The sequence below is a fragment of the Microcaecilia unicolor genome, chromosome 2 (genome assembly GCF_901765095.1).
Source record: "Microcaecilia unicolor chromosome 2, aMicUni1.1, whole genome shotgun sequence".
Taxonomy (NCBI): domain Eukaryota; kingdom Metazoa; phylum Chordata; class Amphibia; order Gymnophiona; family Siphonopidae; genus Microcaecilia; species Microcaecilia unicolor.
Window position 1 is genome coordinate 432,673,995 of NC_044032.1, and position 27,277 is coordinate 432,701,271.

Sequence of the window (27,277 nt, forward strand, 5' to 3'; positions counted from 1 at the left end):
GTATTCTGTAATGCACTGCGTATAACTTCTAATGTGCACAGACAAAAAGGGGCATGGTTATGGGCGGGAAAATAGACATTTTGTATTCTGAAATTTGTGCCTAAATCTATGCACTGGGATCTACGCCATATTTTCATTGGTGTAAATGGACGCACACAGTTTTAGGCGCTGGGATATCAACTAAGCGTATTCTATATACTGCGCCTACATTTAAGCACTGCTTATAGAATATTCTTAGGCAAAAATGTTTTCCACATGGATTTTTTAGGCGCCATATATAGAATCCCTTCCTTTGGGACCACTCTCAGGCTGCTCAGTTTATGCATGAGCCTCCTACAAGGAGCAATATCAAAGGCTTTGGTGAAATCAATGTAGACCACATTTAGCGTATGTCTTCGATCTGGCTCTCCAGTCACTCAGTCTATCTTAGTTTGCTTAATCCAAGAAAATATATTTCCAATGATCTTTCTCTGTTTTCTTTTACTATCAGATGATACACATTAATTGAAAGCTACTTAGAGTTTCTTCACAGCAACATGTGTTTCCACCTCTAGATTTGTGTTCCTTTCAGGGTTAATGGCAGGCAAAGCATCTGGTTCTGCACTGGGATACTCTGTTCTGAAGAGTTCCTTTAAAAGGAAATTTTTTTGGAAAGGCTGAACGTCACTGACAAGCAAAGAAAGAAAAAAAGCATAAGTCATAAACATACCCTGAGTTCACAAAATAGCAGACTGAAAGTCTGTCAGGCAGAGTGGCAGTCAGGCGCTTGGCATATTGGACGAGATTATCATGCAGGAATCGGGAGTTTGTGTTCAAGAGTTCCATCTGATTCACAGCAGCCTTCGTCACTTCGGGGTGAGCATGTCCAACTGAAGAAGTAAAACATATCATATTTTCAGCCATCACAGTCAACATTTTTTTAAACACTGGCCAGGGTGAATAAGAAAATTTCAGCTATTCAGTGCTGTCAGCCTGATCTCGATAGCAGCACTATTCCACTCACTATTTCATAGCTTATCTGGATAATTTAGGAGACCCTATTTGTTTTCCCTAATTTACGTGGATAATTTATCCAAATAAGAGACTGAATATTCCCACTATCCAAATCATTCCTGGGACCTTCCATGCTTTGCCCATTTTCTGCCTCTGCATTATCCGGATAAATGACAATTCTGTTACCTAGGTGCTCATATTTACATGCCCCTTATGTGCATACATGGTTATAATATTAGCATTTATGCACATATGTATGCAGCTACATGTGTAAATGGTGCCTAGGAGATATTCTGCACATAGGACCCGATTCTATATATGGTGCCTAAAATGAATGCGCATTAGGCAATTATGCCTTAGTGTATCCTAAACGCGCGGTATTTAGAATACGCTTAGGCTTCGTTCATGCGACTAAATCTATGCATGTCCATTTACACCAACGAAAAGGTGGCATAAATCCCTGCATGTAGATTAATACGCACGTGCCCATATTTTATTACAATGCGTGTAGATTTTGGAACGCCCATGGGATGCCCATTTCCCCTCAGCACGTCCCTTTAAGGCTGTATGTGTTAGAGTTTAGGCGCAGTAAATTACAGAATACGCTTAGCAATGTATGTGCGTAAATTCTAATTTTTGCCAATTGGTGCTCGTTATTTCTTAACAGCTGTTAACAATGATTAACAGCTTGTTAAAACAATTAATCTACACATGTAGTTATAGAATACGCCTAGATTTATACTCAGATCCCTGGGCTATATAGAATTCAGGGGTACTGCTTAACTTGTTAAGTGCCATCAAGTTGGTGTCGACTCATGGTGACCCTCTAGATAGTTGACTTGAACTGTGATCAGTCTTCAGACAGGCTTAATTTACATACCCTCCAAATCCTATATATGGCACCTTAACTTGTGTGTGCTGCTTTGGCCACATGGCCAACCTGCATGCACAACTTAATTGATTAACAAGCCAAACAGCACTGATCATTTGTACTTAACAACCAAATAATGGCACTAATTGGTTTTAATTAGAATGTACACACACAACTTTTATATGCATGTTCTACAATGCAGTGCACATAATTTCTAATGCGTGCAGTTGAAAGGGGGCATGGCCATGGGCGTGGAATGGGCAGGTTGTGGGTGTTTCAAAAAACTACATGCACTATTATAGAATACAACTGATCTGCACCTAACTTAAGCGCAGCTATTTATGCTTGGTTTTAGGTGGCCTAAATGGGAGCGCGCTTACATTTTAGTCGCAAGAACAGTGCATAAGCATATTCTATAAAGGTGTAGTTTATAGAATCACGCTAAATGCGTGGTTTTTCGGTGCCAATTTTTAAGGCACCATTTACAGAATGTAGCCCATAGCATCGGCGTACCAAGGGCGTGGCGGTGGGGGCGGTCCGCCCCGGGTGCACGCCGCTGGAGGGGTGCAGAGAGCATCCGCGCGCCTGTCGGCTCCGCTGGTTCCCTGCTCCCTCTGCCCCGGAACAGGTTACTTCCTGTTCCATGGCAGAGGGAGCAGAGAACCAGCATAGCATAGAGCCGCACGGCTGCTCCAATGCACCCAGGCAGTGGGGTTGAAGCGCCAGGGGGGGGGTGTCATTGCGCCAGGGGGGAGCTGGTCGTGCTGCACCCGGGGGGGGGGGGTGGGTGTGCATCGGCGATCTGCCCCGGGTGGCAGCTGACCTAGGATCGTCACTGGCCCAGAGCACATAGCAGGGGGTGGAGCATGCGCAGGACATAGGGCATCATGTGCATAACTTACAGAATACTTAGGCTGGTAAGTACAAGCGTCTGAATTTAGGCATGTTGACAGCTAATTACACAAGTATGCTATAACAGAACCCAGGCACCAAGGTACAGTTAGAGAACAGGCTCCTACCATGGGCACTCAGTTATAGCATTGTCCCAATAGCACTAGGATGGTCAGTGATGATTTTCCGTGCACTATCCAGATTGGGCCACTGAAAATTGCTAGATTAACTGGGCCAGCAGCATTTATCCCGGTTCAAAACTCACTGGGGTTGATATTAGCTGGCAGCGGTTTGCTAAGGGCTTCTTTTACAAAGCCATGCTAGCAATTCCTGTGGGGTAAATGAGAGGAAGCCCATTCAGTTCCTATGGGCTTCCTCTCATTTGCCACACGGGAATCATTAGCACAGATTTGAAGAAGCCCTAAATTAGCCATAGATAGTCAGAGATGGCCCATGCGCAGGTCCCAGCATTGAGTATACGGTGCTGTTGTTGGGTGTCCTGGCCTCTGGAGCTTATGCGGATGCTGGCTGATACTCACCCAGGGCCCACATAACTGTTTTATGTGGGTCCCAGTTGACTATCGGCCAGGACCCACATTACTTTAAAATCCTCTGATTTCCCCTTTCTCCTTGAGCAGGGTTCCAAAAAAATGGCTGCCATGATCTCTCGCGGCAGCCTCATGGTACTACATTAGTACCGCAAGAGGGAGCAGCAGCCATTTCTGGATCCAACGCTAGGCACAGGAGCAAGTGGATTTCATTCTTGCCCTCAACACCCGCACTGGACCACCAGGGATACCAGGTAAGCCCGGGGAGGGCTGATGATGATGGCGGACTGGGTACGGGTTGGGGGATTGATATTATGGTAGGGGTCGTTTCAAGGGGGAGGGGGATCGGAAAAGGCCTGCTGGTTTGGAGGGGGGATCAGTAGGGGGATTTGTAGAGTCTGGGGGGGATTTTAAAATTATGCGGGTGTCAGCCCAATATTCAGTGTCAGCATTTTCATAGCTAGCTGAATTTAGGATAGCTTTTGAGCTGTCCTAATTTTGGCCGCTTAGCTATATGGGTCTGGACACTGAATATTGCCTGCACGCTCATAACTGCTGGCTCCTCTCCAACATCACCCCTGACCTGCCCACTTTTCTGGAGCAAGTCAGAACCAATATTCAGCAGCACTGCCCAGTTAAGAGCCACTGAATATCAGCGGTTGAGCGGTCCCAGGCAATTTAAGCCAGACTGTGGCTTCTTATGATCTTGGGCATTGCCTCTGGTACAAATTTAGGAGCCCTTTTACTAAAGGACGTAAGCCTTAATGAGTGTTTAGTACACTGGAAAATGCTTACCGAAAACATGTTAATGTGTTTTGAGGTAATGAATTTTTAAAATTATTTTTTAGAAGGGGTATGCCATGGAAGGGGAATGGACATGTTTGCATTAACCAGTTAGAAACCAAGTAATGGCTAATTTTCAAAATCTAAACGCCAGTCCCAAATATATCCAACAAGTTCTTCAATTAAATAGGATCCAGCAGTAATCCATTCAAAACAGATTATTCACTCAAAACTGTTTTTAGGTTTTCTTTCTCAAAACATATTTCTTTCAAATCACACATTTGATAGTTTTCAAATCACATATTGATAATTTTTATAGTTTTTATGGTGACCTCAGCGGTGCTGATTGCCAAAAATGTAAACATGGCAATGTAACTAGCACCCACGTCTTCATCGGTCCACCCGATTTCTTTAATTTTTTACTATCTCTGTTATCTCTCTTATCAATTAAATTACTTATCTTTTCTTTTGCAAAATCAGACCACGGGGTTGCCGATGGAATAGAGAATGCAAGTGAGCTACAACGAGCAGCTCATTTGCATTCCTTTTCCTTGATGCATGCCCGTTCCTTACCGATTCGCTAAGGGAATCGGTAAGGGAAGGGCTTTAATGATTTTTTAGTGCATCTTGGCCTTTGACAGATACCCTGTCCTCAAAGAAAAAGGAAGGTTCATAACGCTTCAGCTAAAAAAAAAAAAATAATTCAGTATCTTCTTAAACTAGCTACCCAGGGGGTCAATATTCAGACCAGGGCAGTCAGCATTTTATAATCCACTACTAGCACTGAAAGTTCAGGTCTCTAGTAGCCGCTGGAAGTTATCCGGGGGATGGCCAATATTCAGTGCTAATACATCTGGGCAAGTTAGGATTGCTATTTGTGCGGTTCTGCTTGTCAGAATAGTTATTCAGGCATCAGCAGTGCAGGGGCGTAGAAAGACCTCGACAGAAGGTGAGGCCAAAGCCCAAAGTGGGGGGGGGGGGGGAGGCACATTTTGACCCGCCTCCCTGCCGCCCCCTCCACCACCGCTTCTGCCCCCTGCCACTGCTGCCCCACCCCCGCTGCTACTGCACGAAGGTACCATGGCTGGCAGGGGTCCCAACCCCTGTAAGCTGAAGCGTTTGTCCCGTGCTGGTCTCGCATTGCCTGTCCTGTTCTCAGTCACACCGTGCACGCTCGTTTTAATGAAACTGACCTTGTACAAAGTGTCACGCATGCTCAGTTTCACTAAAACGAGCGTGCATGGCGCGACTGAGAAGAGCAGGGTAGGCAATGCAGCGAGACCAGTACAGGACAAACGCTTCAGCTGGTGGGGGTTGGGGACCCCCGCCAGCCGAACCGGGGGCCCCAGAGTCAATTTGGGGGGCCCAGGTCCCCATGCCCCCATAGCTACGCCACTGTAGCAGTGAATATCTTCCGGGTCCACTCCACCTCTGCCTCCAGACTACCCTGGCACTAAGCAGAGAGTGCCGTGGTAGTCAGAGCCAGTGGCATAGCTATGTGGGGCCACGGGAGCCTGGGCCCCCATAGATTTGGCCCTGGACCCCCCTGCCGACGAGCCTCTCAAACCCCCCTCCCACCACCAACCCTCACCTGCCACCGCCGTCGCCTACCTTTGCTGGTGGGGGACCCCAACCCACGCTAGCCGAGGTCCTCTTCTTCCGGCGCAAGGCTTCGTTCTGTTTCTTTGAGTCTGACGTCCTACACGTACAACGTGCAGGACGTCAGACTCACAGAAACGGAACGAAGCCTTGCGCCGGAAGAAGAGGACCTCGGCTGGCGGAAGTTGGGTGTCCCCCACCAGCAAAGGTAGGCGAGGGTTGGAGGCGGGAGGGGGGGTCGAGAGGGTCATCGGCGGGGGGGGGGGGCAAAGTTGTTGGTGGTGGTGGTGGCGGCTGTGGCGGGGGGGGGGTCGGCAATGGCGGGGGGGTCTGCGGTGCCGGGGAGGGGGCTAAAATGTGCCCCCTCACCTCGGGCTCTGGACCCCCCTCCCACCGAAGTCTGGCTACGCCCCTGGTCAGAGATGACACTCAGCAGCACAATCCAGTTAAGTGCTGCTGAACTTCAGGGAGTGGGCCGGACAGAGCAATTCAACTGGTTAGGAGCCTTTCCCGTCTGCTGAAATCGCTCTGAATATCGACTGATAAATTTTGAGAATGGACAACAGATGGTCAAGAAATATTACTATGGCTTGAAGTTTAGCCTCAGCTACAACAAAGTTCCTCAGATTCTATAGAGTGCGACTTGGTTTGAGCATGCAAATCAGCTCATATTCTGATTAGTGTGCACGATTATCTTACCAAGCCAATCAGTGCTGATAATTGCCACTTAACAAGCAATTGTTGACACTAATTGGCATGAATTAGAATGTACACACCCAACTTTCTAAGCATAAAGTGATGCACTTAAATTCTAAGATGCAGATTGGAAAAGGGGGCGTGGGCCACGGGCGTAGAATGGGCCGATCATAGGCATTTCTAAAAACTATGCATGCTGTTACAGAATACACCTGCTACACACCTAACTTGGGGGGCTTTTTACAAAGGTGCGTAAGGCAGGGGCATAGCCAGACTTCGGCAGCAGGGGGGTCCAGAGCCCAAGGTGAGGGGGCACATTTTAGCCCCCCCCGGCGCCACCGATCCCCCCTCGCCATTGCTGACCCCCACCCCGCCACCGCCGCCACCGACCCCCCCCTCACCATTGCCGACCCCCCACCCCGCCACCGCCGCCACCACCACCACCACCACCAAGTTTGACCCCCCCCTGCCGACGACCCTCTCGACCGCCCCTCCCGCCGTCAACCCGCTGTTGCTGTCGCCTACCTTTGCTGGCGGGGGACCCCAACCCCCGCCAGCCGATGTCATCTTCTTCCGGCATAGGACATGCAGAACGTCAGACCCAGAAACAGAACGAAGCCTTGCGCCAGAAGAAGAGGACCTCGGCTGGCAGGGGTTGGGGTGCCCCACCAGCAAAGATAGGCAACGGTGGGTTGGCAGCGGGAGGGGGCGTCGAGAGGGTCGTCAGCAGGGGGATCCAGGACCAAATCTACGGGGTCCCAGGCCCCCGTGGCCCCACGTAACTGTGCCACTGGCATAAGGGCCTACATGCGTATAGCACACATCAAATTGGCATTACTGCCTTGCTAGCACATTTGCCTGGCAGTAATTCCAAGTTTGGCACACGCCGAAAACCCCGTGGTAGAAAATAAGTTTCTATTTTCTATCGCAGAAGCGTTCCCAGCGGTAATTGGCAGTTGGTGCGTGCTGGATGGTTACTGCATGGGTAATGCATGAGCCCTTACTGCTAAGTCAATGGGTGACATTAAGGGCTCAAGCCATAAATAGATGCACGCTGGTTTTCAAATTTGCTGCGCATCCATTTCCCGGCCCAAAAATCCCACCTGTTTTCCAGATGCGGTGGAGAAATGGTCCAGCGTGTGTCCAATACACGCACCCACACTACTGCAGGTCATTTTTTGGCACACCTGTGTAAAAGGGCCCCATAGGTATCAGAATTTACGCCAAGTTTTACTTGGCGAAAATGCCCGCTGCTAAACTTAAGTCGCATGGATAGGCACTAGGCATATTCTATAAATTGCACCGAACTTTATTATTATTATTATTAGCATTTGTATAGCGCTACCAGACGCACGCAGCGCTGAACACCTGATACAAAGAGACAGTCCCTGCTCAAAAGAGCTTACAATCTAAATAATACAGGGTGTAGTTTATAGCATACACTTAGGCACCATATATGGAATCCAGTCCATTATGTATAAATATGGTCAGAATGTATTTAGAATTATAAAGTCACTTACTGTGTGCAACATTGTTGATACAGTCCAGGTATTTCTCACCATTCTCATCAAACATGTACTGTCCTTGGGCACGCACAATCTTGATAGGATCGTTTGAAAAGAAAACTTTGCAAGACGGTCTAACAAGCAGAAAAGAAAACACCCTTAATATGAGTTTGCCTTGATGCTTCATTTTCAAAATAAGGATAGGTGCAATGCAGTGAGAGCCTAATCTAAGATGTCATCTGGGCACTCAGATTCTGTTATGCAGAGTGAGGCAAAAAAAAAAGTAGCCCCCTCCCCTAGAGTTTTTGTTGCTGTTTTCCCAGCAACCACTTGGAATTTCAATGTGAAACTGTAGAGCTTTATTTATTGTCACTATCTATGTACATATGCTGAGTGGAATGAAATTATCTTTAAACACGGCGAAGTTACACACTTTTTTTGTGTGACCACCCAGCGATTTGCACACATTCAACTATGTTTACACTGTAGATCTACCATTATGTGAAAAAAATGGGGTGCCAGCTTACTATTAATGACATCACAGTGATGTAGACTTTTGTCTGGGGAGCAAAGTTGAAGGCCTATCACAAGCTCCACCCAAAGCCGCAAACAACTGCCTAACTCATGGAAGCGCTGCAGATGATCCAGGACAGACTGCCACAGGGACTGATCGACAAAGCTGTTAAGTACTTCCCAAAGTGACTGAAGGCCTGTGTTAAAGCTGGGGTGGACAATTTGAGACTAAATTCTATATATGGCGTTTAAAAATTTGGTGCCATCTCCTCCCCCACTCAGTGCTATTCTATAAACCACGCTTAAAGTTAGAAATGGTTTATAGAATAGCGCTTACATCCAGAAACAGCGACTACATTTAGGCATGGCTATTCATACCAATGGAAATGTGGTGCAAATGCTCATACCTAAATTAGACACAGAACACACCTTATTCTATAATTGTATGCATAACTTAAAGGAAGCCCTCCCCCCCCCCCCCCGATCCACCCATGACCCTCCTATTTCCATGCCCCCTTTTTGACTCATGTGTAAAATTGAGGTACAGATCCCATGCCTAAATTTACATGCGTACATTTTAATTAATTCTAATTAAAAAGCAAATTAGTGCCGGAAAGAATATTTGAAGCGGGGGAGTCGGAGAAACTAAACAAATTCTCTGTAACCTTGGAGGATGTAATGGGTCAGTTCAGCAAGCTGAAGAGTAGTAAATCACCGGGACCTGATGGTATTCATCCCAGAGTATTAATAGAACTAAAAAATGAACTTGCGGAGCTACTGTTAGAAATATGCAATCTGTCCCTAAAATCGAGTGTAATACCGGAAGACTGGAGGGTAGCCAATGTTACTCCGATTTTTAAGAAAGGTTCCAGAGGAGATCCGGGAAATTATAGACCGGTGAGTCTGACGTCGGTGCCGGGCAAGATGGTGGAGGCTATTATTAAGAATAAAATTGCAGAGCATATACAAAAACATGGACTGATGAGACAAAGTCAGCACGGATTTAGTGAAGGGAAGTCTTGCCTCACCAATCTAATGCATTTTTTTGAGGGGGTAAGCAAACATGTGGACAATGGGGAGCCGGTTGATATTGTATATCTGGATTTTCAGAAGGCGTTTGACAAAGTGCCGCACGAAAGACTCCTGAAGAAATTGCAGAGTCATGGAATCGGAGGTAGGGTATTATTATGGATTAAGAACTGGTTGAAAGATAGGAAGCAGAGAGTAGGATTGCGTGGCCAGTATTCTCAGTGGAGGAGGGTAGTTAGTGGGGTCCCGCAGGGGTCTGTGCTGGGTCCGTTGCTTTTTAATGTATTTATAAATGACCTAGAGATGGGAATAACTAGTGAGGTAATTAAATTCGCCGATGACACAAAATTATTCAGGGTCGTCAAGTCGCAGGAAGAATGTGAACGATTACAGGAGGACCTTGCGAGACTGGGAGAATGGGCGTGCAAGTGGCAGATGAAGTTCAATGTTGACAAGTGCAAAGTGATGCATGTGGGTAAGAGGAACCCGAATTATAGCTACGTCTTGCAAGGTTCCGCGTTAGGAGTTACGGATCAAGAAAGGGATCTGGGTGTCGTCGTCGATGATACGCTGAAACCTTCTGCTCAGTGTGCTGCTGCGGCTAGGAAAGCGAATAGAATGTTGGGTGTTATTAAGAAGGGTATGGAGTCCAGGTGTGCGGATGTTATAATGCCGTTGTATCGCTCCATGGTGCGACCGCACCTGGAGTATTGTGTTCAGTACTGGTCTCCGTATCTCAAAAAAGATATAGTAGAATTGGAAAAGGTACAGCGAAGGGCGACGAAAATGATAGTGGGGATGGGACGACTTTCCTATGAAGAGAGGCTGAGAAGGCTAGGGCTTTTCAGCTTGGAGAAGAGACGGCTGAGGGGAGATATGATAGAAGTGTATAAAATAATGAGTGGAATGGATCGGGTGGATGTGAAGCGACTGTTCACGCTATCCAAAAATACTAGGACTAGAGGGCATGAGTTGAAGCTACAGTGTGGAAAATTTAAAACGAATCGGAGAAAATTTTTCTTCACCCAACGTGTAATTAGACTCTGGAATTCATTGCCGGAGAACGTGGTACGGGCGGTTAGCTTGACGGAGTTTAAAAAGGGGTTAGATAGATTCCTAAAGGAGAAGTCCATAGACCGCTATTAAATGGACTGGAAAAATTCCTCATTTTTAGGTATAACTTGTCTGGAATGTTTTTACGTTTGGGGAGCGTGCCAGGTGCCCTTGACCTGGATTGGCCACTGTCGGTGACAGGATGCTGGGCTAGATGGACCTTTGGTCTTTCCCAGTATGGCACTACTTATGTACTTATGTACTTATGATGCTACTAAGCACATTATTCAATGAAATTGCAGGTGCAGATTGAGTTCACACTCAAATAATTTGTGCATGCAATTTTTAGCACTTTTTAAAGAATTCAGGGGTTTGAGCATTCATAGTAATATGTAAGTCTGATGACTAAACAAGTATGTAAAATATCTCGTTGAAATTCAGAGCGGTTGCTGAGAAAATGGCAAAAAACTTGAGGGGAGTTACTTTTTTTTTTTTGCTTCACCCTGTGGAATACTAGCATCAGTCAGCATCAGCGTGCCTGACATTTCCATGTCTACAGTGACACCAGCCGTAGACCTGGAAACTATTTATGTAGTTGGAGGAGTAGTCTAGTGGTTAGTACAGCAGACTTTGGTCCTGGAGAACTGGGTTCGGTTCCCACTGCAGCTCCTTGTGACTCTGGGCAAGTCAGTTAACTCTCCATTGCCCCAGGTATCTGTATATACTACGTAAACCGCTTTGAATATAGTTCCAAAAACCACAGAAAGATGGTATATCAAGCCCCATTCCCTTTATAAAACTACACTTTATCTACATATAGGGCCAGATTCAGTAAATGGCACTTTGGGATGAGTGCTCTTTCTAAAATATCATTGGTCACCTAATTCTATGCCCTAAGACATACACCAACTGAAACAACATGTAAATTCTGGCATAGAAGTTGGGTGCGTATCTGCAGTATTCCATAATACTGTGCATAATTTTCCAGAACACGCCTGACCCACCCATATCCCTCCCCTGGGAATGTTATCCTATAACTGGATGCGCAAGTGTATTCCATGTCAATCTGCCATTTTGGCACCCCATTCCCACACTGAAATTTGGGCACAGAATTAGCACTTAACTTTAGGAGTCACTTATAGAATTTTCCCCACATCGTGTAAACCACATCCAGTTATGAAGTTGGTTATAAAATTATCCTCATTGACTTTTCTTGATTTAAACATAAATACATTTTATAAAAATGTGCAAGCCTACTTTTCTTACAATCATTATTTAGATTTTGCTCACACCTTTTTCAGTAGTAGCTCAAGGTGAGTTACATTCAGGTACTCTGGATATTTCTCTGTCCCAGGAGGGCTCACAATCTAAGTTTGTACCTGAGGTAATGGAAGGTTAAGTGACTTGCCCAAGATCACAAGGAACAGCAGTGAGACTTGAACTGGCTACCTTTGGATTGCAAGACCTGTGCTTTAACCACTAGGCCACTCCTCCACTCAAGACACTGTCTAGGAATAAGACTTTTTAAAAGTCTTTAAGAACACAAGTTTTACATTATGATAATCACACATTGACTTTTGGCCTCATTTTCTTGTCCAAAGGTTTCTACCTTGGAAGGTAGATGAGGACATTAAAAAAAAAAAGACAACTATTCCACTTTTCTGAATAAGTCTGAGGGCTCCTTGTGCATTCAGCCGTTTATCCTGGCAGACTCTTAACCAGCTCAAACTGGTTTCAGCCCTGGTTTCAGGTAGACAAGTGCATTTATTATCTACAAAGATCAGCAGGTTCATTAATCAGGACAACTAGGAGATGGGCAAGTCAGCAACTTCTGCATTCTAACACACCTCACCCTTCCAAAGAACAGCTGGGAAAGACTTCAGGAAAACAACAGACTCTTGAGCAAAGAACAATGTTCCAAACTTGCAACAATGTATCCATTTCACTGTTTTCCTTTGTCCCTTTCTTCCAGGCAGGACTGGGGGGGTGGGGGGGAGCATGGGGGCAAGATTCCCCTGGGCCCGGTTGCCAAGGGGGGCCTGGCGCTGGGGTCTCTCTCTCTCTCTCCTGCTTCTGACAAGACCCGAGTGATTGCATCCCAACAGGAGCATGAAAGAGAAAACTCCGGCGACTGCCCCCCCCTTAGAGGCTGGAGAGGAGCAGACACAGGGCTTCAGGGCCTCTGGTTTGGCACGCGGGGGAACCCAAGCCCTGCCAGCAGAATCCTTCCTCCTGTGCTGTTCTCTGCCGCATTGCCTGCCCTTTGGCTGCTTTTCCCCTCACGTCGCACATGTGTGACGTGAGGGGAAAAGCAACCGCAGGGCAAGCAATGCAGCAAACAGCGATGGTTGCTGGCGGGGCTTGGAGACCCCCCGCCAGCCAAGGTTTGTGGCGTTGCGGTGGGGGAGGGGGGACAGGGAGGTGGGGCAAATGTGCTCCCCCCACCTTGGGCTCCGGCCCCGTCTGGCTATGCGGTGGTCTAAGGGGGGGCGGCAGCGTCAATCCTGGGGGGGGGGGGGGGGGGGGGGGCTGGCAGCAGCGGCAGCCCTGCCCCGGGCCCGGCTCAGTCTCTCAGCGACCCTGCTTCCAGGTTATTGTTTGATTTTGTTGGTACCTGCTGACACACGTTGATATAGGAGCACTAATCTTGCTAGATCCTAAGGATTAAGTTTTAACAGTTTCTACCGGAGTTCATGGTGTTTAGGATGCTGTTTTCAGAAGTACTAATAAAAGTTCATCAAGTCTGCACACTTATTTTTTGGTGAAATGTGAAATTATAATGGAGCAGGTACTAATTTGCATTTAGAGCAGTCCCAATAGAACGATTACAAGTAAATCGATTTTTTACTCATTCCAAAAGTACAAAGACTAGGGGACACTCGAGGAAGTTACATGGAAATACTTTTAAAACAAATAGGAGGAAATATTTTTTTCACTCAATGAATAGTTAAAGCTCTGGAACTCTTTGCCGGAGGATGCGGTAACAGCGGTTAGTGTACCTGGGTTTAAAAAAGGTTTGGACAAATTCCTGGAGGAAAAGTCCATAGTCTGCTTTCGAGACAGACATGGGCAGCAACTGCTTGCCCTGGGATTTGTAGTATGGAGTGTTGCCACAGTTTGGGTTTCTGCCAGGTACTTGTGACCTGGCTTGGCCACTGTTTGGAAAACAGGATACTAGGCTAGATGAACCATTGGTCTGACCCAGTATGGCTACTCTTATGTTCTTATGTAAAACAGGAAGACCGCCACTCATTGCTACTACCTGGAGTACCCCTCTTCCCCTCCACACACACATGCATTCACACACTTAGTACAACCACTACAGCAGGGGTTTTTAACAAGTGGTGCTCACAAAGGGGATGCAGAGAAGGATCTTTTAATCTGAGGCAGTTTATTGAAACTTTCTAGATGGAGTGAAGGCAGTTACTAGGACAATTATTGATAACTGTGTAATTTTAGCAAGATGTTGGGTAGCAGCACTGATAGCGGCTAACAGCAACATATGGAGTTGTCACTAATCACTAGTGGACTTGCAGTTTAGGAAGGGGGTGCGAGGGTTTCATTGATTAGATAAAGGGGTTAAGGAACCAAAAAAGGTTAAGGATCCCCGCACTACAATGACGAGGAGTGGCCTAGTGGTTAGGGTGGTGGACTTTGGTCTTGGGGAACTGAGGAACTGAGTTTGATTCCCGGCACAGGCAGCTCCTTGTGACTCTGGGCAAGTCACTTAACCCTTCATTGCCTGCCACGTTGAGCCTGCCATGAGTGGGAAAAAGCACAGGGTACAAATGTAACAAAAAAAAAAAAAACAATCCTTGGCCAGGAGCTAGGGATCTTCACAGGCAGCACAGTTTCCGAAGTTCTGGAATGCTTGAGCATATTTCAGTTTGTTTCCAAGTTCATTCATGGCTTCTACCCCACCCATCAAACAGGTTATCTGGGCAGCTTACATGTTAGAATAAAGAGGATAGAATGAGGAGTCAGACAGAGGGGGGTGAGCAGATAGAAAGAGGGGAGAGGGGGTAGAACTACAGTAAATGATCGGGGGGCGGGGGGCATATACATCAGGAGAGACAGTGTGCAGGTCAGTCTTGCTGTTTGGCATACCCTTAGCCAGAAGAGTATTAGCCGTAGGCTAATAGTCTGAGACTATGCAGTAGTCTATTTCAGAGTTCTAGACCTTGTACAGATAAGAGTGGCAGCGTGAATAAGCATCTGGAAGGAAGGGACTACAAGTAGATTTTGTTGCGATGATCTGAGTGATCTGGAGGGATAATAAGGGATCAGATGGCAAGAAGGGAATAGAGGTGCTCTGAAGTTACGAATCTTGAAGACTAGGTGCAGTATCTTGAAAGCGATACGGTTTGACAGTGGTAGGCCAGTGTGTGGATTTAAAAAGTGGAGTTATGTTATCATATTCCTGCTTCTGTAATAAGTTTGATGGCTGTATTTTGAATGATCTGGAGGCGATGAAGGTCTTTTGACTTGATGCCTTTGTAGAGGGCATTACAGTAGTTCAGTTGGCTCATGGTCAAGGAATGAATGAGGGTGTTAATGACAGTAGGGTGAATTCATTTTTGGATGGAAAGGATCAGGTGTAGTTTGAAAAAAGAGCACCTGACAACTGCGGACATCTGGGAGGAGAATGTAAACGAGATGTAACAGATACCAGTGGGACCAGAATGAAGCAGAGTAAGATAGGGGCTGCCAGCGTTTGGGCTGAGTTTTTTTTGTGAAGAGTAGAGATTTGGATTTACTAGGGTTTAGGATGAGCTTATTGTCTTGTAGCCAGTTTTAAATTAACACAGTAGAATTGAAGCTGAGAAGTCAAGGGTTTCACACATTTGGTTTAATAAAATATTCTAATGCACATTAGAACTTTTTAACATGCATTAATTTGTAGGATAATGTGTGTTAAATTGATTTTGCATGCAGTAAGGTGCCACGATGCAGATGCCACAATGGGGTGAACTTACCCCCAAATTCTATAAATGATGCCTTAAGTTAATTTGGCTACATGGCCAAATTGTGCGCACAATTTAATTGATTAACAAGCCAGTCAATGCTGATAATTGATACTTAACAACCAATTAGTGACACTAATTGGCTTTAATTTGAATTTATGCACACAACTTTTTAGGTGTAATCTATAATGTGGTGCACATAAATTCTAATGCACACAGCTGAAAAGTGGGTGTGGCCATGGGTGTGAAAGGGGTGGGTCATGGGCATTTCAAAAAACTATGCACACTATTATAGAATACACCTGATCTGTGCCTAAGTTAGGCACAGGTACTTAGGCCTGGTTTTAGGTGGCCTAAATGGGTCTGCCTAAATTTTAGTTGCAAGAATGGCTGCTAAGCATGTTCTATAAACTATGCCTTACTTTAGGCATAGTTTATAGAATTGCACTAAGCGTATGGTTTTTCGGTGCTGATTTTTTAAGTTTCCATTTAAAGAATTGGGCATTTAGCGCCCATTCTATAATGGCTTTTTGGGGCGCATTTCTGCCATTACAGAATACTAACAAAATGCTCTCTGAGAGGCAGGCATGCAAACTTATGTCCTGTCAAAGGCTGGTGGAAGTTCATGTTTCTAAATGCAGCAGGCAATGTGCACAACTTATAGGATTCTATACATTGCATGTGTCGCTTGGCCACACCCCATGCTCTGTGTGGGGAGCTTGGGGGGGGGGGGAGGGCTCGTGATCCCTAATGTTTGTATATGCAGAGCACTCCTCTGAATAATAAACAAATATGGGTTACCTGTAAGATTTCATCTCCTCTAATTATTCTGTGTGCTGTTTTCAAGCCTTGCTAACTAGATCAGGCTGCAAGGACAACCATGTGCCCCCCACACTCCTACACTCTTCTGGACCCAAAAACATGTTTACACATTTAGTGTGATTTGTTGGACGTCATGGAAGAAGGGGAAATGGACCTTTCTACTGAGACATGTGTGCGTGGGCGAGAGACGGTTATACAAGATCTTAGGGGAGGGAAATGCATGACAGAATGGAAAAAAAAAAGTTGTTTTTTCTGTATTTTTGCTGACCAGTGTTAGGGTGATGTCTAGGACAAGAAATTGTACAAGACAGCTTAAGAATTTTATTGTGAACTTTGTTACAAAGTTTTAGAAGATAACTACTTGCATATAGAAGGGGTCAATGTAATTAAGATAACTTTAATGGATATTTAAATTTGTATTAATTCTTGGGTCAAGATTTTTTGTGTTTAATACAGTCTGAAACCACATTGTATCTGGATAGTGAATAGGGGACTTTAGGACCAGTTTGCTAGCTTAACCACAAGGTTAGCTGGGATGTGCTAAGATGGTAATTGGTTTCCGGGTTGTTGTATAACATATGCCTAGTCTAGTGTATAAAAATGAGAGAAATCTACGTAAGTTGGGCTTCCCTTGCCCAAGGAAGTCTATCTAAATTTCTTTCTGTATTTCAGACTTGTGCAAATGTATGCACCTAAATTAAGCGCATATCCCCTTTATTTTATACCTAGTGGCGTACCAAGGGGGGCGGTCCGCCCCGGGTGCACGCCGCTAGGGGGTGCCGCGGCACGCGCCTGCTCCTCCGAGTTCGCTAAACTTCGTTCGTTCGCTGCAGCTCCCTCTGCCCCGGAACAGGTTACTTCGGTTTCCGGGGCAGAGGGAGCTGCAGCGAACGAACGAAGTTTAGCGAACTTGGAGGAGCAGGCGCACACCGCGGCCCCCCCCCCCGCCAGCCACGTGCACCCAGGGGGGTGTCATTTCACCAGCGGGGGGGAGGTGTCATCTAGCGGGGGGGCGCGCTGCACCCGGGGGGGGGGCACATCGGCGCTCCGCCCCGGGTGCCATCCAGGCCAGGAACGCCACTGTTTATACCTATGCATGTAATTTTTAGGAACGTCCCCGTTCTGCCCCTGACCCTCCCATTTCCATGCCCCCTTTTTGAACTCGCATGTAAAATATATGTGCGGATCCCGCGTGACATGTACACATGTACATTTTAATTACATCTAATTAGTGCCAATAATTGGTTGTTCACAAGCTAATGATTGGTGCTAATTAGCTCATTATTCAATTAAATGGCACACAAAAATTGGCCGTGTGCCCAAATTTGCATACGTAAATTTTAACGACTTGTATGGAATTTGGGGGTAAGCGAATTATGTGCACTAAAGAACAGAATGTAGCACTTATCTGCATAGCTTAACTACTGGTGGCAATCATGCACTTAAGTGCCAGTGTTCTGTAACATACATGCGCCATCAGTGCCTAAATTTAGTGCCAGCTTATACACTTAGGGGTCAATATTCAAACCGATTTAACTGGTGAGAAACGAGATTTAATTGGTTAGTGCTGCTGAAAATGTCTGGTTACCGCTGAAATGAAAACCAGCTATTTCAAGGCATTCTGGGGGTGCAGTCGGCACTTGGCTGGTTAGGTACCGATATTCAGCACTTAATTGGCCAGCTTATCTGCCAGACTCATATTTGGTAAAACAAAATATGAAAGTGCCAAACCCCATAAGAGAAAAGTTACACTGGCTTCCACTAAAGAATGTATTACGTTTAAGATCTGTACTCTGGTTCACAAAATGATCCACGGAGATGCTCCGGCCTACATGACAGACCTTATTGACTTGCCATCCAGAAACGCTAAAAGATCAGCACGCACATTCCTAAATCTTCACTTTCCCAGTTGTAGAGGACTAAAATACAAACTAACACATGCGTCTAGCTTCTCCTATATGAGCACGCAACTGTGGAATGCATTGCCAATGGAACTGAAAACAATTTACAATCTAATCAACTTTCGTAAATCACTGAAGACCTATCTCTTCACAATAACCCATAACAGGAACTGTAACACATCACCACTTACTTGATATCCAGAATGTTTTCTCCCTAGGCCTATTGCTCAATTCTTTTAGACCATCTTTACTCTGAAATGACTTTCTATTAAGTTAACTGTTTAATCTACCAGGTCATCAATATTCTTTAAGTAATACTACTACTACTTATCATTTCTATAGCGCTACAAGGCATACGCAGCGCTGTACACCATACGCTAAAAAAGACAGTCCCTGCTCAAAGAGCTTACAATCTAGATAAGACAGGTAAACAGACAGAACAATAAAGGTAAGGGAATAGAGAGGTGAGGATAAAAGGACAGGGCAAGTGAGTAGTGGTTAGGAGTCAAAAGTGGTGGTAAAGAGGTGGGCTTTAAGTTTGGACTTGAAAACGGCCAAAGACGGGGCTAGACGTAGAGGCTTGGGTGGTCTATTCCAGACGTGAGGTGCAGCAAGATAAAAGGAACGGAGTCTGGAATTAGCAGTAGAGGAGAAGGGGACAGATAAGAGAGATTTATCTACAGAACGGAGTACCCGAGAGGGGGCGTAGGGAGAGACGAGAGTGGAGAGGTACTGGGGAGCGGCAAATTACATTATGTGAGCAACTGACCTTAACCTATAACTTGCTTGAGCAAATTTGGGTGCTGGTTGCAAATCTGAGAGCGCGACTTTCTAGAATTAGGGGGAATATGGATAGTGCCTCTGAACATCCTCACAGTCCACCTCTGCAGCAGTGGCGTAGCCACAGGTGGGCCTGGGTGGGCCGGGGCCCACCCACTTAGGGCTTAGGCCCACCCAACAGCAGCACACATTTAGTGATAGCTGGTGGGGATCCCAAGCTCCACCAGCTGAAGACCTCCTCCTGATGGTGCTGAAAACATTGCTCTCCACTTCAGAAGTCTGAGCTTCCTAAGCTGCCGATACTGGAAACTGCGCATGCTCAGTTTTCAGCGCATGCCTGCTGCAGGCTGCCAAGGTAGAGAGCAGTGTTTTCCTACCAGTTGGTGGGGGAGGGGGGGGGGAGAACACTTGTGCCCACCCACTTCTTGTCTAGGCCCACCCAAAATCTGCTGTCTGGCTACGCCCCTGCAGTCTGCAGGATGTGAACAGTGCCAGGGCAGAGTATGAGCGCAGCTCTGACAGTCCTGAAATGAATCCAGATGCTGGCAATATTCAGTCTGCTGGCCTAGGTTATCCAGATAAGTTATCAGGACAGCAGACTGAATATCGCCACTATCAGGATAAGTCTGGTGCTGAGACATTCAGCGCCGGTCACTATCTGGACAGTAGTGCTGAATATTTTTTGACCACCGCAGCCAACACTTAAAAAAAAAAAACTGACCGCAGTGGCTAAATATTTTTAGCAGATAACAAGTAGTACATACATAATGTTCACAAGATAACACAACATTAAATACTACATAAAATAACATAACAGGAAAAAAATATTGACCCGTATATTTTCACACAATAGTGCAAAGGTTATACTGTAGTAAAAGAGCTGTTTAAGTATTATCAAATGACTTCCTGGCACAGCTTTCATTAACTCTGCACGTGCCACTGTGGTTGTTAGAGAAACCAGGATGCCTAGAGATACAGTATAGGATTAGAGAGCTTTCAACAGGATCACAACTGTAGGAATATTATTATTCCTAATCACATATTTGACCACAAAAGAACATGTTTTTGTAAACACCGGAGACTGCAAACGCACCTCCGGTATGATGTAAGCCACATTGAGCCTGCAAATAGGTGGGAAAATGTGGGATACAAATGCAACAAATAAATAAAATGTTTTGACTACAAAGGTACATTGGTACATTCTTATGCGTCCTTCCTGAAGATATCATGGTCCCTTGTTGCTTTCAGTAAGACTGGGAAAAAGTAATTTGAGAAGCAAAACTTTCAGGTTATTTTTTTTTTTTTAAACAGTTCCTATAAAGTGTCGGAGGAAGAGGGAACCAAGGCAAATAACCAGAAGAAGGTAGACAAACTACCTTTCCGTGTTACATTTTAATTAAAAATAGCGAGTGTCATTGCATTTGTGTCAGTTACACCAGGCTCTGACGCAACTTGTTTAGAAACAGTCTCCTGTGCAATTTATAATGAACTACAAAGCTCTGAACTGCTTTAGCTCTTCCAAGAATTCCACTCGATAGAGAGAGGATGACAACACTTTTGAAATGTCAGCTGCCTCGTGTTCAGAAATAAAAAAAACACAGCCTGACTTTTCTCTGTTATCCCTACGGAGACTAAACAAGTTACACAAATAGACTCCACAGTACTAGAGAGCTTTTGAATTTTGCCTCATTAAGGGGTCCTTTTACTAAGCTGTGGAGAAAAAAGGCCCCGTGGTAGCGGCATGGGCCATTTTTCCTATGTGCCAGGGCCCTTTTTACTGCAGTGGGTAAAAAGTCCCTAAAAAAAATGACCATGTGGTAAGATTATTCTTACTACATGACAACGTGAGGGGAGCACTTACTGCCAACAGCGTAGCAAGGGCGGGGCGGTGGGGGCGGTCCGCCCCGGGTGTACTCTGCTGGAGGGTGAAGAGACCAGCCCTGTGCCTGTCGGCTCTGCTGGTTCCCTGCTCCCTCTGCCCCGGAACAGGTTACTTCCTGTTCCGGGGCAGAGGGAGCAGGGAGCCAGTGGAGCCGACAGGCGCACGGCTGCTCTCTGCACCCTCCAGCAGCCAAGAATGCACTCGGGGAGGGACTTGATGCACCGGGGAGGGGGATGTCATTGTGCTGGGGGGGCCTTGATGCGCCGGGGAGGGAGGTGTCATTGCACTGGGGGAGGGAGGTCATGCTGCACCCTGGGGGGACGGACGCCGCTGCACTCAGGGGGGGGGGGGTGTGCAGCGGCGATCCGCCCCGGGTGACAGCTGACCTAGGATCGCCACTGCTTAATGCTACCCATTGAGGTGGCAGTAAGGGCTCCTGCGGTAACCCAGCAGTGACCGGGCAGTGCACGGTGATGCCTGATTACCGCCGGGTTAGCGCCACGCTATAAAATAACATTTTTGTCCAGTACACCAGAAATGGTGCACTCAAGGCAGAACTACCGCCAGTGGCTGTGATGGGCCAAAAGTATTTCCGGGTTAGCGTGCACTAAGCTCGCACTGGGCTTGTTGACGCTTTGTAAAATGGCCCCTAAATCACGGTGAGTGGGCCGTTCCTGGATTTTTCAGCCACACAACTACACAGTGCTGCGGAAAATCCGACGTGACTGCTGCGGCGCTCATTGGTCAGTGCTGCGGCGGTCCAGGGAGGAGCAGCGAGTTAATGTGGGCATCAGCGATATCAGTGCCAGATAGGACCACACACAAAAGGCAATCCTGATTTTGCACAGTTGGATTTACAGATATGACACTGAATATCAGCCATACCAATACCACTTCTGGGTGCAGCTGAAGAGCTGGATATTCAGTGTCAGAACCCAGATACGGCTTAATAAAACAATGGCAACTGCCGACTGAACATTGACTAGATTGTTTTTTAATAATACGTCAGATTCAACCTCACTATAGCTACTGTGGGATACAAATACAATAAATAAATAAACCCTATTGCAAAATGTGAAGATCTTTTACAGCAGAGCACATGTGCTTAACTGAGAAAGGGACTGGTCTGGTTTTAAAGCAACGTGATAAAAACATCTGCTACAGCTTTGAAAGTGTAGTAAATCTATTTAGGTTTTGCTCACAACTTTTTCAGTAGTAGCTCAATGTGAGTTACATTCAGGTACACTGGCTATTTCTCTGTCCCAGGACAGGAGGGCTCACAATCTAAGTTTGTACCTCAGGTAATAGAGGGTTAAGTGACTTGCCGAAGGTCACAAGGAGCAGCAGTGGGATTTAAACTGGCCACTTCTGGATTACAAGACCAGTGCTCTAACCACTAGGCCAGCATTGACAGAGGCTGGAACTTCAGGGGTCCTGAAAGTATTCCCGATAGGAATGTGCCCATCTGGTTTGTTAGCAAAATCATTGACTATTAAATTATCACTCATTTAATTTGCATAAGCTAAAATGTTGTAATATGCATTTAATTTTTTAAAATTAAAATGTTCATGTGAAACAAAATGAAAACCAATCTGAAAACTGGGGAAAAGTCTGAAGAGTTAGAAAATGAACCAAAAGGTTTGACCTGTGCCCATTCCTATGCTGGATAGACTGAGAAAGGTATCACCAGGCTATATTTTCCAGAACAAAAACAGGGAGTGGAAGAGCAGTCTAATGGTTAGTGCAATAGGCTGAGATCCTGCTAAACTGAGATCCTGCTAAACTGGGTTCAAATCCCACTGTAGCTCCCTGTGACTCCCCAAGGACCTGCTTATAATGTGTACAGCACTGTGCATGTCTAATAGCACTATAAAAATGGGATTTTATTTTCTTACAAACCTTACCAAACTGGCTACAAATGTCCATTTTGTACCTTACTGAAGTCCGCATAGAGCTCTTGTTTCACACTCAGTCAATCAACACTGGTAACTTCAAAATCTTTTACGAGCGAAGTTAATTGGGCAAGTGCCAAAGTTAATACTCATAAAGTACTAAAAACTGCACTAATTAATATTAACTAAGTACAGCAGGAATTAAGTATTGCCTTAAGAATAATACTTATTTTGATAGTGCTATTGGAAAGCATATATGTGTGGGCAATTAACTCTATCACTGAGGACCTCCATTTAGGTGCCCCAGGGCTGCATGGTAGGAACTAATTCTATAATGGTACCAAGGCATTCAGGTTCCATTATAAAATACTAGCAGAAGCCATTATCAGTGCACCTATCATGTAAGTGGAAATGGTGGTATAGATGCAGGTGCATAAGCGTCCCTTACAGGGCCGCCGAGAGACTGGGCCGGGCTTGGGGCAAGGCTGCCCCTGGGACGCCCCCTGCCCCCCCCCCCGAGGTCATCATCGTCGCCGCCCCCGTCTGTCCACCACCGGGCTGGGCCCCCCTGAATTCAAATCGTAGCACCTCCATGTGAAAGAAGCGCAGCAGCGGCAGTTTGCAGATCGCCTCCCTTCGGGCCATCTCTTCCTGTGTCCCGCCCTCGTCTGATGTAACTTGCTGCGCTTCTTTCACACGGAGCGAGGTCGAGGTGAGGCACTATGATTTGAATTCAGGGGGGCCCGGCCCGGTGGTGGACAGAGGGGGGCGGGTGGAGGGGACTGCGGGGAATTTTGTCCCCCCTGCCCTGGTCCCTTACAGCATTCTGTAAGTTAACTGTATAAGTGGGAGCCCTGCTCCCCTTGCAGAGATGTATTATCTAAGTTAAGGACCATTTGTAGAATAGCACTCAGGCAGAATATTTACGTATGAGGAAAGGCTAAAGCAACTAGAGCTGTTCAGCTTGGAGAAGAGACGGTAAAGGGAGATATGATAGAGGTCTATAAAATATTGAGTGGAGTGGAACTGATAGATGTGAATCACCTGTTTACTCTTTCCAAAAATACTAGGACTAGGGGGCACACAATGAAGCTACTAAGTAGTAAATTTAAAACAAACAGGAGAAAATATTTCTTCACTCATTGTGTAATTTAACTCTGGAATTCATTGCCATAGAATGTAGTAAAAGCAGTTAGCTTAGCAGGGTTTAAAAAAGGGGTTGGATAATTTCCTAAAAGAAAAATCCATAAGCCATTATTAAGATGGACTTGGGAAAATCCACTGCTTATTTCTAGGATAAGCAGCATAAAATCTGTTTTGCTTTTCTGGGATCTTGCCATGTACTTGTGACCTGGATTGACCACTGTTGGAAACAGTATACGGGGCTTGATGGATCTTCAGTCTGTCATTATTCTAACATTCCAATTTTATAATAAAGTGCCTAGTTTTTGCTAAGACTAAACTGTGTATCTCAGCCGTGCAACTCATTGAATCCAGTCTTTCATATCTGAGAGATTTACAGCACTGACGTCTTCACTGGCACCACAGAATCATTTTTAAGCATTTTTAATTTGTTTTTTTTGCACTACTGAGACACACAGTTTAATCTTACCAAAAGTGGGTACTTTATTATAGAACTGATACATTTCTGACCCACAAGAACTTGGATTGCCAAATTGTGCAGTTTTATAACATATATATTATTCTAACATTTACATGTCTAGGGCACACATAACTATGAATTCCTAGTTTGGAGAACTGCTTTTACAGTACTGGATAGGAGTGATGTGTCCCTCCCTCAAAGAGCTTACACTGGCAATGAGCGATGTGTCAAAGCTCTTAACCTATGGAACTTGTACGTCTAAGTGCTTTGAAAATAAGCCCCAGATAGACCCACGTCTTGTAATTTTGTGGTTTTATGGCCAAAAACAACTTTCCCTTCCTACAAATCGTCTTCAGCAACTCTACTGTTCAGACCCTAGTGAAAAATTTATAGCGTTATTCTAGCGTCAAAATCAACTCTCCCCTATTGCATTGATGCGGAATTCTCCATGACCTATTTACCATATATTGTAATACATTTCGCAGATATCTATACTGCGCTGAAGCCTTCGGTTATTGCTCAGCCAATAACGCATGTGTATACTGCTTGGTAATCTTGTGGTACTTTTCTGCATCAGGTCCCAGCTTCTCAGCTCATTGCTTCCTTTAACCATTAGTCCACTTCCTCTCAGGATGGGCTGGTGGTCAGAGCAAGGGTCCACACCCTACCGTCTAACCTCTATGAAAACTCTGTATGAAATTACAATGCAGTGGTCCATTATTTAGAAGGAAGGGAGGTGAGGGGTGAAGGAGAGGTGTGGATTATTTCTTTTGCCAGCTACCCCACTGCTTTTCCAAACAATAACACTACATTTAATAACCTAGTCTGATTTCATAAGATGAATCCCGTTAACTCTTCCGTTTCCACTGTCATGGAACAAAGAGCTGATAACGCTGCCAAGGACACTGAGGAGAAGCTTTCTTTCACTGTTACATTGGCAGCAATGCCTGCACTGTACCTTTCATGTTCTCAACTAAATGGGACAGGAAAGAAAGCCAGTTAGACAGCCACAAGTTCTTTCAAGAGGAATCTTTCGCTACAGATGAAAATCTGAAAAACATCAGCTTTTAACCCCAAGACAGACAGAGAAGCACCTGAAGGCTGTCAGTAAGAGGGGGAAGGGAAGGATGGTGGAGAAGGGGACTGGAAGAAGCCGCTCACCCAATGTGTTTCCTCCGCAGCTCCAGTGTCTGCTGCTTGCTGTACAGCTCACTCATACTGCCCTGCACCAAGCTTGTGCTGTGACAAAATTTAAAACAAAGAAATTATAATTTCTCCTCTTTATATTTCTTATTTGTCCCTGTAGATAATTTACTGTGGTGTTAAGTGCTAAACTTTAGACTAAGGCTGATTCCCTTAATGTTCTTAGTTGTTTAACTCCCAAGTTTCCTCTCCTCTCCAGAACCTCCCACCCTTCTCTGTTACTATTATTACTCTCACTCTCTCCCTATCTCTTCTCTCCCAAGCTTCCCTGTCCTTCTGTTCCTTTCTTGCTGTCAAGGGTTTCCTTTTATAACCCTGCTCCAGTAATCCCTTCTTGCACTCCCCTCAGACACCACCCTCCTGTTTATCTTTAGTACCGGCAACAGAGTTGCATGACCTCTCCTAAACTCTTTCACCAACACTCCCCCACCCTGGGATCCACCTCTTGCAACCTTTCTGGGAATCTCCTCCTGCTTCTCCAGCCCAGAAGAGTTGCAGCAGCATAGAACAGTTCTCTTCTGGGGATCAAAAAAGAACTCTAGTCTAGTGTGCTTTGGTAACTTACAGACACCACAGACTTTCTGAATAAATTGAAAAATATCAAGCAATTACCACCTAACACCCTTCTGGTCACGATGAATGTAGAATCACTATACAGCAACATTCCCCATGCGGATGGCATAGCTGCATGTGGGAGACTCCTAAAAACATCCACACTGGACCATCAATACTCACCAGAAACTATTACAAAATTAATCAAATTTATTTTAATTCACAACTACTTCCGCTTTAACACTATCTATCTACAAATAATGGGCACTGCGATGGGTACCAGGACAGCACCCCAATATGCCAACCTTTTTATGGCTGAGCTGAAAGAGACATTTCTGAATACACACCAGACCAAACCTCTAAAATACTACAGGTACATCGATGACATTTTTATGATTTGGACGGAGGGGGAAGAAACTCTGAAGCAATTTTACTATTCCTTCAATACATACCATCCTACAATCAGATTCAAAATTGACTACTCCCCAGAAAAAGTCAATTTTTTGGACACCACGGTCTCAATCAGTGATGGCTATATACAAACATCTATATACAAGAAACCCACAGACAGATGCAGCTACCTCCACAACTCCAGCTTCCACACTTCACAAACAAAGAGATCCATTATTTACAGCCAAGCCACAAGATACTACCGTTTCTGCTCGGACCCAAGGGACAGAGATAGACATCTTGAAATCCTGACTGCATCCTTCGAACGGAAAGGCTACAACCCCAAAATAATCTCCAAAAACATTGCCTCCTCCCTCAAAACACCCAGGGAAAATCTGCTACAATACAAAGAAAAAAAGCCACAGTCAGAATCCCCCTTATAACCCAGAGCTGGAAAAATTAAGAAAAATCATAAAAGATCTTCAGCCTCTACTTCAAGAGGATGAATTACTGAAAGAGATATTCCCAGCCCCACCAATGCTGGCCTTCCGACAGCCACCCAACTTGAAACACAAGCTAATCAGAAGTAAACTCCCAACACAGACTGAAAAAGAAGAGAAGGGCACCCATCTTTGCAATACAGCCAGCTGCATGCCAAAACATCTCACAGGACCCCACGGTCATTCACAAAGGAAAAATATTCAACATAAAGGAATATTTCACATGCTCATCTTCCAATGTGATATATATCATTCAGCGCAAAAAATGTAACGAAGGATGCTATATTGGAGAAACAGGCCAGATGCT

At 45.4% G+C, this 27,277-nt stretch overlaps 1 protein-coding gene across 1 annotated transcript in view; it reads right to left on the reverse strand.

The window, feature by feature from the left end:
- The window catches only part of ETNPPL (ethanolamine-phosphate phospho-lyase), a 61,588-nt gene extending 35,795 nt beyond the window's left edge, over positions 1 to 25,793 (reverse strand). Inside the window, exons 1-3 of the mRNA XM_030190800.1 lie at positions 25,487 to 25,793; positions 7,902 to 8,020; positions 710 to 869 (exon numbers count right to left, since the gene is read on the reverse strand). Coding sequence (XP_030046660.1) covers positions 710 to 869; positions 7,902 to 8,020; positions 25,487 to 25,542 — 335 coding nt within the window. The 5' untranslated portion in view covers positions 25,543 to 25,793. The remainder of the gene's footprint in view (positions 1 to 709; positions 870 to 7,901; positions 8,021 to 25,486) is intronic.
- Positions 25,794 to 27,277: the final 1,484 nt, after the last annotated feature.